The sequence below is a fragment of the Apodemus sylvaticus genome, chromosome 20 (genome assembly GCF_947179515.1).
Source record: "Apodemus sylvaticus chromosome 20, mApoSyl1.1, whole genome shotgun sequence".
NCBI classification, from domain to species: Eukaryota; Metazoa; Chordata; class Mammalia; order Rodentia; family Muridae; genus Apodemus; species Apodemus sylvaticus.
The window spans coordinates 31,608,625-31,625,516 of NC_067491.1; the positions used below are offsets into that span (position 1 = coordinate 31,608,625).

Sequence of the window (16,892 nt, forward strand, 5' to 3'; positions counted from 1 at the left end):
AATCTGTAGAGGAATTTTAATCCTGCAACATGGATGCTCTGGTAAGGAATCACACACATCCAAAGACCTTCTAGGTCTGGGTGACCAGGCTGAAAGGACACACCTTTAATGCCTTTGGTACAATGTAATAAAGGTAAAGTTAGTTTGTAGAAGAAAGCAGCCACATTTCAGAGTGGTGACTAATTGGGTAGCAGACAAAGTGATGAATCTAAGAAATATTTGACAGAATGAGTCAGATCTGGGATACGCTTTACTCTCAGGAGAACGGTCAGGAAAGAGAGGATACTCAAGAGCAACACAGACTTGGGTCAGAAGTGGACGGTTCAGTAAGTGCAGTTCAGTTGAGTTCAATCAATGCAGTGGAGCTCAACTGAGTTCTATTTAATGTAGTTCAGTGTAGTTCAGTTGAATGCAGTTTAGTTGAGTTCATGTAAGTTCCGTTTAGTTCATACAGTCAGTGAAGTCAGTGACATTCAGTTTGTGGAATTCAGAGACAGTTTTGCCAAGCAGAGGAATTCATTAAGAAGCCAAGAGAATCCCATTTGATTCAGTCACTTGGAGAGGAGATTGAGCCTGAACATGTGAGTTGAACTAGTCAGCTAAAGTTAAGAAAGCGCTGGAAAGGGTGAACTTATTCAACAGAAAGCATCTAAGACGACAGTAACATTTGGTGAGTAAAAGTTACTTTTACAGAAAGCTACTTGTAATCCCAGTGACCAAAGGAGGAGACAAGGGATCTTCAGTACAAGCTAGTTCTCAAAATTAGATATATCATTGAGTTCTGGCACTCAGATTTTCCCACACACATGCATCTACAATGTTTTAGCACGAATCTACATATTTTAATATACATACAGCATGCACACTATAAACACATATGTGCACACACATGTATGCCCGTGAGAAATGAAAAACAAGCCATGCTTGGGAGCACATATTTCAGTGGTAAGGTGGTAAAGACACTCAGAAATTTGGAACATCCTGGCCTAAATAGTGAGTTCCAATCCAATCAAGACACATGTCATACACACACACACACACACACACACACACACACACACTCACACATTCACACTCACATACATTCACTGTAAAACAGTATCCCTCATTTGCATATTTTACTATTTTTATACCTATTTAATCCAGATTAGAAAAGTTGCATTATTTTAATATATATTAAAACAGAAAGATCCATGTATAGTAAATGAGTAGCTGTTAGTCACTGAAGTTAAGACATTTCTTTGTTTCCTTTCCTATAGAAGTGAATTAAACTCCACTGGGGATTTAAAAACACTTCTCTGGCCTGGGTTCACTGACCCTGTACTTGCTTTACTTCTTAGCATTTGAAACAAAATTTTTCTCTTTTACTTGTTGTTCATTACTAAATATATCACTTGAAATGATCCCTTCCTCTTTCACTGAGGCTAATTTCTCTTGAGCCTCCTGGTTCCTCATTTCTAAATAGTCATAACTGTGTCTGCAATTATGCTTTTCATAATTGCTAATCTTCTGTTCTGATATTTTATGTTTTATATATGTATTATATGTAAAATATGTAATATATGCCAATATATGCATATATATACATTCCTATATTCTAATATAAACATATATATATTGGATTATTTTTCTGTTGCTGTAATAAAATACTCCTACAAAAGCATCCTAAGTAGAAAGGCTTTCTTTTGGCTGACAATTGAAGGGTATCATCCATCACAGTTGGGATATTCTTGTGGTAGGAGCTTGAGGTAGCTGTTCTTACTATATTCACTTAAATATCCACATATTTCTTCCTGCAGGTTCTGATACATATTTTACTTGGCTTTGTAGCTGTAGGTTGGACTATAGGTTGAGATTTAAATTTCTTTTTAAAGAGGTTTCTTATTCTTCCTTGTTTCTCATTTCCCTCTCATTTTCTCATAGCCAGAGAAAAATTTGCATTTCTATTGCATGGTTTCTTGTCAGTCCTATTTGGTGTTAAGTTCAATGAATAAAAGGAGGCTGAATTTTTTTTTTTCATTGAGAGACAGGTTTCTTCTATAAGATTTTTTTTTTCAGTTATGTCATTTAAGCTTTCTGTCTATTTGGTTGTTTTTAGACTGGGCGGGTTGTTTTAAATGTCAGTTACTAATGTGTGAATAATAATATATTACTTTGTAGAGCCTCAGCTTTCTGCTTTGAGACTGAATGTCTACTGTTTCAAAAAGATCATGTTACTTTTATTGTAAACATTATCCCGTCACATTGGGCATTATCATTTGTAATGATAAACACTTTTTTTAAAGGTTTCAGCTATGAAATTTTAATCGGTAGGCCATTCTCTTGCTGGAAAGAAGCTTTGATAAGTCATAGGTTGTCCACCAACAAAGTACATTCATTCAGTTTCCAAAGACTCTCCCTGCACAAATTTATCCCGACTGGATTGTATTAATATGTCAGTTTTAACCCATTCCCCTTGCATTAAAAGTGTCAAGTACAGAAAATTTTCTTAGATTTCTCTTCAGTTATTTTCTGTATGGAAGGGGACAGTTGGATTTAAGTACTGTCCATCAGTCAACACCCTCTATATTATTTTGGGAAAGAAAAACATCCCTGTTTTTCAAAGTCATTATTTTTCAATTGTCTTAAGTGATTTACTTAAAACAAACAAGCAAACAATCAAATCAAAACAAAAAAAGATTCTTTCATATTCTGTTCCTATGTTCTTCAACCACATACTGAGACCATCCATGAATTTTCCCAAATGGAAAGACTGAAACTCTTCCTTCATTATTGGTTTTGAAATTCTAGTGTAAATATATATAGGAAAAATTATTTTTTTTTGTTGATAAAGGTAAAGTCTTGATAATGTGCTACTCTGTTGGCACACACTAGAAAACAAGAATGAAGGAAAAACAAAAACAAAAAAAAAAACAAAAACATAAAAGCAGTAACAGATTGTAAAAAGAAATGGTAGAATCGCCATTTTTATTGGCAGTAGTGTTATGTGGGAATTTGTGTAAATAATGGATTTCCTGGGACAGGATATCTATAAGATTTATGTGAAAACTGCCACAGCTTTAATTGATGTGGCTGAGGTATCTCTGTACTACAGAGCAAACAAGCCTAAGATGTCTCTGCTGTCTGTTGAGTGTAGGGAGAATGCTGTATTTATTGAGTGTGAGGAGACTGTATATTTGCAAGTGCTTTCCTGACGACCAGTGGAATCTGTTTCTCATCTCTAAGAACAGCTTAGAAATTCTGGTCAAGCTAAAGGGGAAGATAGATTGTCATTTGGGTGAATTATTGTTCTTAAAAATCTCTCACAAAGGAGCACAAAGATGGATTAGTATTTTTTGAGTGAGTTACAATTCGACTGTATAATATTTCTTAAGGAGGTGAAATAAAATTGGCAGTAAAACCATGCTGTTGTATATTTTTGGTTTCAAATTTAACTGGTTGCCAATGCTTTGCTAAGTCCCCACCATCTTTGCTGTGTGCAGCATGCTGGCTCTAGCTAATCTTTATCTTACCGATTTTCTTTGGATTAAGTGGACAAGGATAGTGACTTTACCAGTAGTCACTTGACAGCAATTCATTTGAAATAAAAATTAATTTACTATAAATTAGAAAATACAGTTATTTGGAGACACTATGAAATATTTAGTTTAATTTCAGAATTAAAGGCATTTTAAAATAAAAAGATGTTAAATTCAAGTGATAAAACCTATTTTTTAGTTACTACTGAATCTGATATTTTAATATATTTACCTGTAATATCTATGGGAATATACATGTCACAACCATAAATGAAATGCATGTTTAATTGTGAACTGAGAGGCAGTGTCAAGAGTTCTATATAACACAGCACATACTATTTTTAATAAATGACATAAATAGATAAGCCACCCTTTTTGGAGTATGCACTTTTGTACAAACTATTGTAATATAAGGTGCACTGTTCATGTTTTTATATTACTAGAAACTCTTGTCACTGTAAGGGCATTTTCATTTGAGAAGAATTTGGCATGGTCTGGAGTCACTTGTGCATATTCAACATGAGCATACAAATGCTTATTGCTCGAGTTATATTTAGAGAATTAATTTTTGTCAGACTAGATATTGGCTTATTTGTATCCTTTAAATTGTATTTTATTTTTCTGGAATTTCCTATTCATAATTTAGTTTACATTGGTTAGCCTGCAGATAAATGGGGTGTTTTATATGATTTGTATAATTTGTGTCTTCTTTTGCCTAAAATTGGTAAAACATTTGCCTTCTATTTGTGAGAGGAAGAAACAATTTTGGAATTGAAGTGTGTCGCTGATGGTTAATGTTTCTAAAATTAGCTTACATATAATTTTTATATTTTGAGTTTTCTTGAAATGTTTTATAAATAGGCAAATGCCGGTAAAAAAACAGGTAATTTACAACCAAGTGATGATCAAGTGTGCCGTATTTCTTTAATTTTCATGTTGGTTCTTAATGACTTCAACAGAAACATTAAAATTATATTATTTGGAAAACACCTCCATATTTTATGAAAAGCAAGTTTTATTTCTTATTTATGGAAAAATAATTTAATGTAGCATAAAGAGGGAGCCTTTGTCCAAATATTTCAGTCATGTGCAATTTCACTTGGCTTTCATGCCGATACTACGAAATATGTACAGATGAATCACTACACACACTTCCTCTTCCTCCTACACACACTTTAAAAAAAGTCAAATCCCAGATACTGTAAACCAGCTGAAATTATAGTACTAGCAAAAGAAGCAGGCAAGATTTGAGATTTGAAATTCACCCTATTACCTTATTTTAATTTTTTGAGATTAAAATGTAATTATGCTTTACACCTGACACAACTCCTGAGACTAAAGCTCAAAGTCTTTGTGCCAGATGTGACAGATATATATCAAGATTACCCTTTTTCCAAAAAAGATGTATTTGAGTTCTTGAGAGATAAAGTAAAAATTCTAGACATTTTCCTGTAGAAATGTTTTCAATAATATGTTGTGATCCTTTCTGGCCACTAGATGGCACTAGATCACCTTTTGAGAGGCACAATGCCCTAGTGCACCTTAACAATCTGTCACAGTTAGCCAGTGGAGAAGATGCTGACCATAGGTTTTTGCCTAAATTATGGCAAAATTATGGCAAGTATTTATAGTTTGTATACATTTCCTGAGTCCCACTTCAGTGTTCTTGTTTCTTTACTTCTTTTAGAATTCTTAAGGATTTTGCACTGAAATTAAAACTCTTAAACTCATCTGCACTATGTAGGTATGGATGGAATTGGACATAACCATCTTTGAAGAGCTAAGATAGCTCAGGTGTCAACATGTTATTTAGCAAAAGTTTCCTGGTTACTTTCACATCTTTCATTTTACTATTTATTTCACGATTTCATCCAACTTTGGTATGGAAAGTTTCCATACCAAAAGAGTCCATGATTCCCTGCCTAGTTGATTGTGGTGCCACCCACAATGGACAGGTCCTTTCACACTCACTAATCTAATCAGTAATGTCACCTGAAAGAAACAGCTGGCTTAAGTCCAAGCATACTCTCCAGGATGGGAGGCTTTAAAAGAGATTTTGAAATAATTTCATTATGGAATAAAGTCAACAATTCTTTAGTAACCCTTTCTATTGATTTTTATTTCAGTCTTTTGAAAGACGTTTTCAAGGTTTTTTTTTTTTGTGACTGTTTGTTTTGGTTTTGGTAGGGAAAAAAAAGAACTATGTGCTATTTTGACTAGGAAAGAATAATTTTCTTAGAATCATTGAAGTACTATCTCAGCTCCATTTCCTGAGTGAAAAGAAACAACAACAAAAAAAACAACACTATGACAAACATACAGAGAAATAGTTTATTTGCTAATCATTCCATCATTGCAAGGAGGTCAAGGAAGTGGTAGCTTGAAGCAGTTGCTATTCAGGTTATATCCACATCCAAGAAATGTACACCATTGAATACTGCAAGCTAGTGTTCAACTCCCTTTCTCCTCACTTAAGCAGGGTGCACTGCCTAAGGAGTGGTGCCCCCACAATGGACAGATCTTCTCACCGCAGTTACCGTAGCCAGGATAATGCCCACAGACATATCCACAGGCCAACTTGATTGGATAATGCCTTCCTGCGGTTTTTCTGAGCGGAATCAACATTGTATTAACAAAAGTGACCTTCATGTATGTCTTGTTTTAGTCTCATCCATTGCTTGTTTTTAAAATTTTTATAAGATTAAAAAGAAGAAAGGTATGAATTATGAATTAAGTAACATTCTTCCAATCTCTTTATATCCCTTATTTGATCCTAATATACTTACTGGATTGTGTTACTGTTTAATCTGTTGTATAAATCCTTTTTGAATATCTATTAATATACTTTCTTTGAAAATATTCTCCTACTGATGATAACATTCTATATCTGTAGATGTGTATTTAATTTCTTGTTTTACTGTCTATATTTCATTATTATAGTACTAATCCTTTGAAGTGCTCTTCTGCATACTTTAAAATACTGTTTATAATAATGTTAAAATTAAAAATAACATTCACTCCATAAATAAAAGGAGCAAGCAGCAGTAAGAAAAAAAGCATCATGCCTAGAATAACAGCTAACCTTAGCGTAGACAAGGACTGAAGAACTCAGGCTGTTCATTTCTCATGTTATGCTGCCTATCTGTCAAATGTGGTGCTAATTGTTTTAGTATATCCATGCATAGAAAATCAAGGCAATAGTTCATGATGATCCCCCCTCAGTGTGTGTGTGCGTGTATGTGGACATCTTTGTGTGCCTGTGTGTGTGTGTGTGAGTTTGTTTGTACAAGTTTATATGGGAACATGCATGTCGCTACTCAGGTATATCAAGCTTTGTTTGCTCGCTTTGTTGGTATGTCTCTGAAAACACATCTTATTGGCCTGGGACTCTGCCATGAAGCTTAGGGGGTCTCTGCATTTTCAGCACTGGGACTAAAGTGTACACCACTGTGACTGACTTCCTTTATGTGGGTTATGAGAATTAAAATCAGGTCCCTAGGCTTACAAAGTAGGAATTTCACGAAATAAATGATGTCCCTATTCCTAGACCAAAGCGCTCCTATTTCATTTATTCTATTTTTGAAATCATACTATCATTACTAAGTTATCTGTTCCCTTTCCTTCCAAACTTTCTTTTTTTATTCAATATAATTTTTATTTATATTTCAAATGATTTCCCCTTTTCTAGACTCCCACTCCCTGAAAGTCCCATCAGCCCCCTTCCCTCCCCCTGTTTTCCCACCCAATCCTTCCCACTTCCCTGTTCTGGTTTTGCCCTATACTGCTTCACTGAGTCTTTCCAGAACAAGGGGCCACTCCTCCTTTCTTCTTGTATCTCATTTGATGTGTGGATTATGTTTTGGGTATTCCAGTTTTCTAGGTTAATATCCACTTATTAGTGAGTGCATACCATGACTCATCTTTTGAGTCTGGGTTACTTCACTTAGTATGATGTTCTCCAGCTCCATCCATTTGCCTAAGAATTTCATGAATTCATTGTTTCTAATGGCTGAATAGTACTCCATTGTGTAGATATACCACATTTTTTGCATCCACTCTTCTGTTGAGGGATACCTGGGTTCTTTCCAGCTTCTGGCTATTATAAATAGGGCTGCTATGAACATAGTGGAACATGTATCCTTATTACATGCTGGGGAATCTTCTGGGTATATCCCCAGGAGTGGTATAGCAGGATCTTCTGGAAGTGAGGTGCCCAGTTTTCAGAGGAACCGCCAGACTGATTTCCAGAGTGGTTGTACCAATTTGCAACCCCACCAGCAGTAGAGGAGTGTTCCTCTTTCTCCACATTCTCGCCAACACCTGCTGTCTCCTGAATTTTTAATCTTAGCCATTCTGACTGGTGTAAGGTGAAATCTCAGGGTTGTTTTGATTTGCATTTCCCTAATGCCTAATGAAGTTGAGCATTTTTTTTATTGTTATTTTTTTATTCGATATAATTTATTTACATTTCAAATGATTTCACCTTTTCTAGCCCCCCCACTCCCCGAAAGTCCCGTAAGCCCCCTTCTCTTCCCTTGTCCTCCCTCCCACCCCTTCCCAGTTCCCCGTTCTGGTTTTGCCAAATACTGTTTCACTGAGTCTTTCCAGAACCAGGGACCACTCCTGCATTCTTCTTGTATCTCATTTGATGTGTGGATTAAGTTTTGGGTATTCCAGTTTTCTAGGTTAATAACCACTTATTAGTGAGTGCATACCATGATTCACCTTTTGAGTCTGGGTTACCTCACTTAGTATGATGTTCTCTAGCTCCATCCATTTGCCTAAGAATTTCATGAATTCATTGTTTCTAATGGCTGAATAGTACTCCATTGTGTAGATATACCACATTTTTTGCATCCACTCTTCTGTTGAGGGATACCTGGGTTCTTTCCAGCATCTGGCAATTATAAATAGGGCTGCTATGAACATAGTAGAGCATGTATCCTTATTACATGGTGAGGAATCCTCTGGGTATATGCCCAGGAGGGGTATAGCAGGATCTTCTGGAAGTGAGGTGCCCAGTTTTCGGAGGAACCGCCAGACTGCTTTCCAGAGTGGTTGTACCAATTTGCAACCCCACCAGCAGTGGAGGAGTGTTCCTCTTTCTCTGCACCCTCTCCAACACCTGCTGTCTCCTGAATTTTTAATCTTAGCCATTCTGACTGGTGTAAGATGAAATCTTAGGGTTGTTTTGATTTGCATTTCCCTAATGACTAATGAAGTTGAGCATTTTTTAAGATGCTTCTCCGCCATCCGAAGTTCTTCAGGTGAGAATTCTTTGTTTAACTCTGTACCCCATTTTTTAATAGGGTTGTTCGGTTTTCTGGAGTCTAACTTCTTGAGTTCTTTATATATATTGGATATTAGCCCTCTATCTGATGTAGGATTGGTGAAGATCTTTTCCCAATTTGTTGGTTGCCGATCTGTCCTCTTGATGGTGTCCTTTGCCTTACAGAAACTCTGTAACCTTATGAGGTCCCATTTGTCAATTCTTGCTCTTAGAGCATACGCTATTGGTGTTCTGTTCAGAAACTTTCTCCCTGTACCGATGTCTTCAAGGGTCTTCCCCAGTTTCTTTTCTATTAGCTTCAGAGTGTCTGGCTTTATGTGGAGGACCTTGATCCATTTGGATTTGAGCTTAGTACAAGGAGACAAGGATGGATCAATTCGCATTCTTCTGCATGCTGACCTCCAGTTGAACCAGCACCATTTGTTGAAAAGGCTATCTTTTTTCCATTGGATGTTTTCAGCCTCTTTGTCGAGGATCAAGTGGCCATAGGTGTGTGGGTTCATTTCTGGATCTTCAATCCTGTTCCATTGATCCTCCTGCCTGTCACTGTACCAATACCATGCAGTTTTTAACACTATTGCTCTGTAGTATTGCTTGAGGTCAGGGACACTGATTCCCCCAGATTTTCTTTTGTTGCTGAGAATAGTTTTAGCTATCCTGGGTTTTTTGTTGTTCCAGATGAATTTGATAATTGCTCTTTCTAACTCTGTGAAGAATTGAGTTGGGATTTTGATGGGTATTGCATTGAATCTGTATAGTGCTTTAGGCAAAATGGCCATTTTAACTATATTGATTCTGCCGATCCATGAGCATGGGAGGTTTTCCCATTTTTTGAGGTCTTCTTCCATTTCCTTCTTCAGAGTCTTGAAGTTCTTGTCATACAGATCTTTCACATGTTTGGTAAGAGTCACCCCAAGATACTTTATACTGTTTGTGGCTATTGTGAAGGGGGTCATTTCCCTAATTTCTTTCTCAGCCTGCTTATCCTTTGAGTATAGGAAGGCCACTGATTTGCTTGAGTTGATTTTATAACCTGCCACTTTGCTGAAGTTGTTTATCAGCTGTAGGAGCTCTCTAGTGGAGTTTTTTGGGTCACTTAGGTAGACTATCATGTCGTCTGCAAATAATGATAGTTTGACTTCCTCCTTTCCAATTTGTATCCCTTTGACCTCCTTATGTTGTCGAATTGCCCGAGCTAGTACCTCAAGTACAATATTGAAAAGATAAGGAGAAAGGGGGCAGCCTTGTCTGGTCCCTGATTTCAGTGGGATTGCTTCAAGTTTCTCTCCATTTAGTTTGATGCTGGCTACCAGTTTGCTGTATATTGCTTTTACTATGTTTAGGTATGGGCCTTGAATTCCTGTTCTCTCCAAGACTTTAAGCATGAAAGGATGCTGAATTTTGTCAAATGCTTTTTCAGCATCCAATGAAATGACCATGTGGTTTTGTTCTTTGAGTTTGTTTATGTAGTGGATTGTATTGATGGATTTCCGTATATTGAACCAACCCTGCATTCCCGGGATAAAGCCTACTTGATCATGGTGGATGATCGTTTTGATGTGTTCTTGGATTCGGTTGGCAAGAATTTTATTGAGTATTTTTGCATCGATGTTCATAAGGGAAATTGGTCTGAAGCCTCCTATCTGATCACTATGGAGTAAAAGTGGTCTTCAATAGCAACAGAAACAATAGAAAACCCACATACACGTGGAAATTGAACAATACTCTACTCAATGATACCTTGGTCAAGGAAGAAATAAAGAAAGAAATTAAAGACTTTTTAGAACACAATGAAAATGAAAACACAACATACCCAAATCTATGGGACACAATGAAAGCAGTGCTAAGAGGAAAACTCATAGCCCTGAGTGCCTCCAAAAAGAAAATGGAGAGAGCATACATTACCAACTTAATGACACACCTGAAAGCCCTAGAACAAAAAGAAGCTATTTCACCCAGGAGGAGTAGAAGGCAGGAAATCATCAAACTCAGGGCCGAAATCAATCAAGTAGAAACAAAGAGAACCATACAAAAAATCAACAAAACCAGGAGCTGGTTCTTTGAGAAAATCAACAAGATAGATAAACCCTTAGCCAGACTGACCAAAGGGCACAGAGAAAGTATCCAAATTAACAAACTTAGAAATGAAAAGGGAGACATAACAACGGAAACTGAGGGAATCCAAAAAATCATCAGATCCTACTACAAGAGCCTGTACTCAACACAACTGGAGAATCTGGAGGAAATGGACAATTTCCTTGACAGATACCAAATACCAAAATTAAATCAGGACCAACTAGACCATCTGAACAGTCCCATAAAGCCTAAAGAAATAGAAGGAGTCATAGAAAGTCTTCCAACCAAAAAAAGCACAGGACCAGATGGTTTCAGTGCAGAATTCTACCAGACCTTCAAAGAAGAGTTAACACCAATACTCTTCAAACTATTCCACAAAATAGAAACAGAAGGAACACTACCCAATTCCTTCTACGAAGCCACAATTACGCTGATACCAAAGCCACACAAAGATCCAACGAAGCTGAGCATTTTTTAAGATGCTTCTCCGCCATCCGAAGTTCTTCAGGTGAAAATTCTTTAACTCTGTACTCCATTTTTTAATAGGGTTATTTGGTTTTCTGGAGTCTAACTTCTTGAGGTCTTTATATATATTGAATATTAGCCCTCTATCTGATGTAGGGTTGGTGAAGATCTTTTCCCAATTTGTTGGTTGTCGATTTGTCCTTTTGATGGTGTCCTTTGCCTTACAGAAACTTTGTAATTTTATGAGGTCCCATTTGTCAATTCTTGATCTTAGAGCATATGCTATTGGTGATCTGTTAAGAAACTTTCCCCTGTACCGATGTCCTCAAGGGTCTTCCCTTGATAGTCTACCTAAGTGACCCAAAAAACTCCACTAGAGAACTCCTACAGCTGATAAACAACTTCAGCAAAGTGGCAGGTTATAAAATCAACTCAATCAAAGCAGTAGCATTCCTATACTCAAAGGATAAGCAGGCTGAGAAAGAAATTAGGGAAATGACCCCCTTCACAATAGCCACAAACAGTATAAAGTACCTTGGGTGACTCTTACCAAACATGTGAAGGATCTGTATGACAGGAACTTCAAGACTATGAAGAAGGAAATTGAAGAAGACCTCAAAAAATGGAAAAACCTCCCATGCTCATGTATCGGCAGGATTAATATAGTTAAAATGGCTATTTTGCCAAAAGCAATATACAGATTCACCGCAATACCCATCAAAATCCCAACTCAATTCTTCACAGAGTTAGAAAAAGCAATCCTCAAATTCATCTGGAATAACAAAAAACCCAGGACAGCTAAAACTATTCTCAACAATAAAAGAAATTCTGGAGGTAATCAGTATCCCTGACCTCAAGCAATACTACAGAGCAAGAGTGTTAAAAAGTGTATGGTATTGGTACAGTGACAGGCAGGCAGATCAATGGAACAGGATTGAAGATCCAGAAATGAACCCACACCTATGGCCACTTGATCCTCGACAAAGGGGCTGAAAACATCCAATGGAAAAAAGATAGCCTTTTCAACAAATGGTGCTGGTTCAACTGGAGGTCAGCATGCAGCAGAATGCTAATTGATCCATCCTTGTCTCCTTGTACTAAGCTCAAATCCAGATGGATCAAGGACCTCCACATAAAGCCAGACACTCTGAAGCTAATAGAAAAGAAACTGGGGAAGACCCTTGAGGACATCAGTACAGGGGGAAAGTTTCTGAACAGATCAACAAACTTTCTTGTATATCCATCCTTGCTCTTTTTTCAAATTCGTGACCTCTTTTTATAAATTGTTGCAACATGTATATATGTATGTACATATATATTCCTAAATGCAACCCTTTCAGTCTCAATAATGTTACTCGTGTATGTTTTCAGGGCTAATAGCCAGTTGGTGTGCTCTTCGTAATGGATGATATTTCTCCAATCTGCAGTTTTAGTTGCCTATTGATCTTCATGTAAAGTTGATGTCTGTTGGTCTTTCCTTTGTCTGGTTTGAGATAAACATTCCTTGATCCTCTGGCTCTTACAAGGTGTCTTCCACTTCTTGTGTAATGTTCCTTGAGCATTACGGAATATTTTCTAGATAAAACTATCCATTGGAACTGGGCTCCACAAGTCCTTTTGACTGTAGTTTTCTTTAATGGTCCCTGTCTGTTGCAAGACGTTGCCTCAATGAGAGGTGAGGACTAAACTTACCTATACAAACAAGGACAAGTGTTTAGAATGTCATTAGGGATTATGCTGGTTTGATATGCTGGTGGTTGTTAGTTCTCCAAGATCCATGACTCCACTAGCCAGGCAGACTTGACTAGATTTCTAATCAGATATTGTTTACCTCCTGCTGAGCAGCTCTTAGGGCTAATTTAAAACCTGTTAGTTAGCACCAAGGTTGGTTTATCACTACTGCACCCTTAGAAATTTTGTACCATCCTGGTCCTTGTCACTAATAGGCATTCTAGTTGGGTAGGACTGTTGGCTACTTACCTCAATCTGGAAGCTTGCATTACATCTTCTGGGACCATGAAAGCTAGTCTTCAAAGAGAGGACACTAAGATCAACTCCAGATCAGGAAGCACTGAGCACTGTGTCTGAAATCCATGGAGTATTCAGCAAAAGAGATTTTCCTCTCCACCTGTAATGGTCAACTAAAGGCAATTGCAATAGACTTTATGTTTTGGGAGTATATTGGACATACCTGACTAACAACTCAAAAGAATGCTTCTTATACCTGGTATTGGGGTGTTTATTATACTGTTGTTGGATCTTAGAGGGAGCATTTTCAGCCTAGATACAAAAGCTTTCAAATATATGCACATATATATGTGTGACTATATTACATGCAATATAGTTTTTTTATAAATAATTAATAGAATGATTCCTTACACATTTCAGACATCTTTGCTGTTATTTTACTCTCCTCCATACTTCTATGTTGATCTCCTTCTCCATTCCCTAAAGACACCCTCTTTCCCATTTTCCTGATCAGATCAATTGTACCCTGCTCATTTGATTCATATATATATATATATATATATATATATATATATGATAAAATTTTTAACTTTTAAATATTTCTTTTCATCTACAATGAAGTTTTCTGTCTTATTCATAGCATCTGGTACATTCAAATCAGCTTTCTTATAGGAGACCATGAAATACTCTAAAACAAACACTGAATACTTTTCACAAATAGTTTCATTTCATTGGTTATGTATTAATATCAAAAGTGTGAGAAAAGAGGACAATATCATTTGCTCAAATGTTAATAGTAAAGCTTTGGAAATTATAAAACTTTCTGTGTGTCAGCATATGTAGTAAACAAAATGATATGGTGAAATGAGAGTCATTCCTCACACACTTTTAACTTAAAATTTCTGAAATAATTGAAGGCAGATTTTTTATTTTCCTAAGACTTTATAACCTTGGAAGGTGCTCAACAAGGGTTGAAATTATGGAAATTTGATCCTACACATAGTGTGAGGTGATCACTCAGAATGTTTAGTATTCCACCCCTCAAACATTTATCATTTACCTTTGTTTGGAGCCTTTGAGGTCATTGGTTAGCACCAAAATACTAATCAGGTATTTATGGGTTACATTATTTTTTAATGAGTATTGTTTGCCTATATAGCAAACACATGCCAAATGTACATCAAATTCACTGGAAGTAAAATGTATAACTAAAAATTAAATTTTAGGCTTGCATTTTGCATTGGAATATTACTGTTTCCTCTTATCAGATGGAACCAACATATTAGTGACCTGTGTTCTGTTCTGTGATGTATTCAGGATGATTTGTATTCTTTTTGTACCTTCGAGCCATTCTTTTGATAAAAGCCATCTCTTAAACCTCTGCCCCCCTCACAACTAATGGACGGGAATAATTTTATTCCTGAAGGAGAAGAAATTATTTTAAAATTTGTTTTGGGGGGATTATGTAAGAAAAATACATTTAGCATAAAATATGCACTGAAAATACTCTCATCATGTGTCACCATATGCAATGATTAATACACAGAAGACTTTAAAATCATATAAAAATAAACCTATCATGGTGTATTTACCCAATCAAGATAATTATGTGTGTATGTGTGTCTGTATATATATATATATATATATATGTACACACACACAGTGTATATATACATATATGTACACACACACACACATATTACATCCCAAATGTTTCTCCTTCCTGATCCCCCTCACAGAGTTACTCCTCCTTACCCCATCCTCTTTGCCTTTGAGATATCAGCACTCCCTGTAAAGCCCCACCCTGGTGGCATTAAGTCTCTGGAAGATTAGGCACACCCTCTCTCACAAGGCCGCCCTCTGCTACATGTGTGTCAGGAGCCTCAGACCAGCCTGTGTATGCTCTTTGGTTGGCGGCTCAGTCTCTGGCAGCTCCCAGGGGTCCACACTATTGGTCTTTCTGTGGGTCATTTAAAGGCTTTTTTCCATCGCTATTACTGTCTCTAGCACACAAGTCTCCAGTGATATCACTGTTGCCATAGCAATGTCCTCTTTTCATCAAAGTGTGGGTAACGACGCCTGACATTATGTGTAGTATGTAATTTACTATAAATAAAAGTATCTTTTATAATTTAAAGGCATGTGCCATTATCTTTTCCTGTGTGTGTGTCATGTGACTCCTTTTTCCTTTTCCTCTCTGTTCCAACTGCTCCTTTGCTTTTTCTGCTGTGTCATTTCAGCGTCTTTTATCAAAATCTTTACTTCTCCTGCAATGTGATATTTCATTCATTTTTGTTGTGTTAAGTGACCCTGGAAAAAGTTAAACACCTATATATTTGCCACTCTGAGTTCCAATAAAATTCTAGTTGAGATGAACAATTCCCTTGTTCTGTTGTTTCAAAATTATCATTGCCCAGTGTATGCATTAACTATTATTTTTGGTTTTCAATTAATATATAACTATGCAATGAAGCATTGTATTTCTGAGCACAGTATCCCATGTCTGTAGTCCCAGATATTGCTACTTTGTTTCCAACCCAATTCCCTGGTAAAAGAAAGCTCAACTCAATCGATTAACAAAACAAGTTATAAGCCTGGATTGGCCTACCTCCCACTACACCACTCTATTTCCATCTATATTATCCCATATAACTTGCAGTTTCTTCAGGCCACAAGCTTCTCTCTCTCTGCTGCCTCTCTATTGATCTCCCATTGCTCCTCCCCCAGACTCTCAGCTCCTCCCACTTCCTACTGAGGAATCTTTGGCTCAAGCCTTTATTTGAAAAGTTAAGGTGGGGAGAAGGTTCACAAGGCAACTCCTCATCTGCAGCCCCTCTGAGGAGTGGAATTAGCATCTAAATACAAGCCCAGGGCTATCCACAACACTTGGGAGGTTAGAGTAGAAGTTCAAGGTAGCATTTCACACTGATATAACAAATGTCATGCTAACTTGAGTTTACAGGGAAACTCTGTATGACAAAAACCAAAACTGAACAAAAAACCCCCCCAAAAAAGCAAAACACCCCCACAAAAACCAACAGGTATGGACATAGTGTGAACTTGTCCACAAATACTGGTTTGTATGATATTATAATACAATATCAATAGGATGTATAAAACAAGTATGATCTTAGAAACCTTATCTATTCCAGGTGGTTTAGAATCTTTGAAATATCTTCAACAGTTAACTGTGGACCACAATCAGTTAATTAGCACTAAAGGTCTTTGTGAAGTACCCACCATAGTGTACCTGGATTGCTCACATAATCATCTGACTGACGTTGATGGCATTGGAAATTGTGGATTGCTCCAGATATTAAAGTTGCAGGGAAATTACCTAAGAGAGGTAAGTTTTTTTAAATTAATTGATATTCATAACTAATATCTTTCTTTTAATAGAAATATCTACCATACACTTTGAAAGAAATTTCAATAATTGTTTCTTATTTTTTTTTTAATTATCCAACTGTATGTTCTTTCCAAGTTATCTTTTTTATGTCTTAGCTGTTGGTAGCACATATTAAGTATACACAAAAATGGGTTTGTTTCTGATATTTTCGTACATGTACATAACA

The 16,892-nt window shown here is 36.6% G+C and overlaps 1 protein-coding gene across 1 annotated transcript in view; it reads left to right on the forward strand.

Annotated features, from left to right (window-relative positions):
• The window catches only part of Lrriq1 (leucine rich repeats and IQ motif containing 1), a 190,715-nt gene that overhangs the window by 54,771 nt on the left and 119,052 nt on the right, over positions 1 to 16,892 (forward strand). The window contains exon 10 of the mRNA XM_052165529.1: positions 16,470 to 16,663. Coding sequence (XP_052021489.1) covers positions 16,470 to 16,663 — 194 coding nt within the window. The remainder of the gene's footprint in view (positions 1 to 16,469; positions 16,664 to 16,892) is intronic.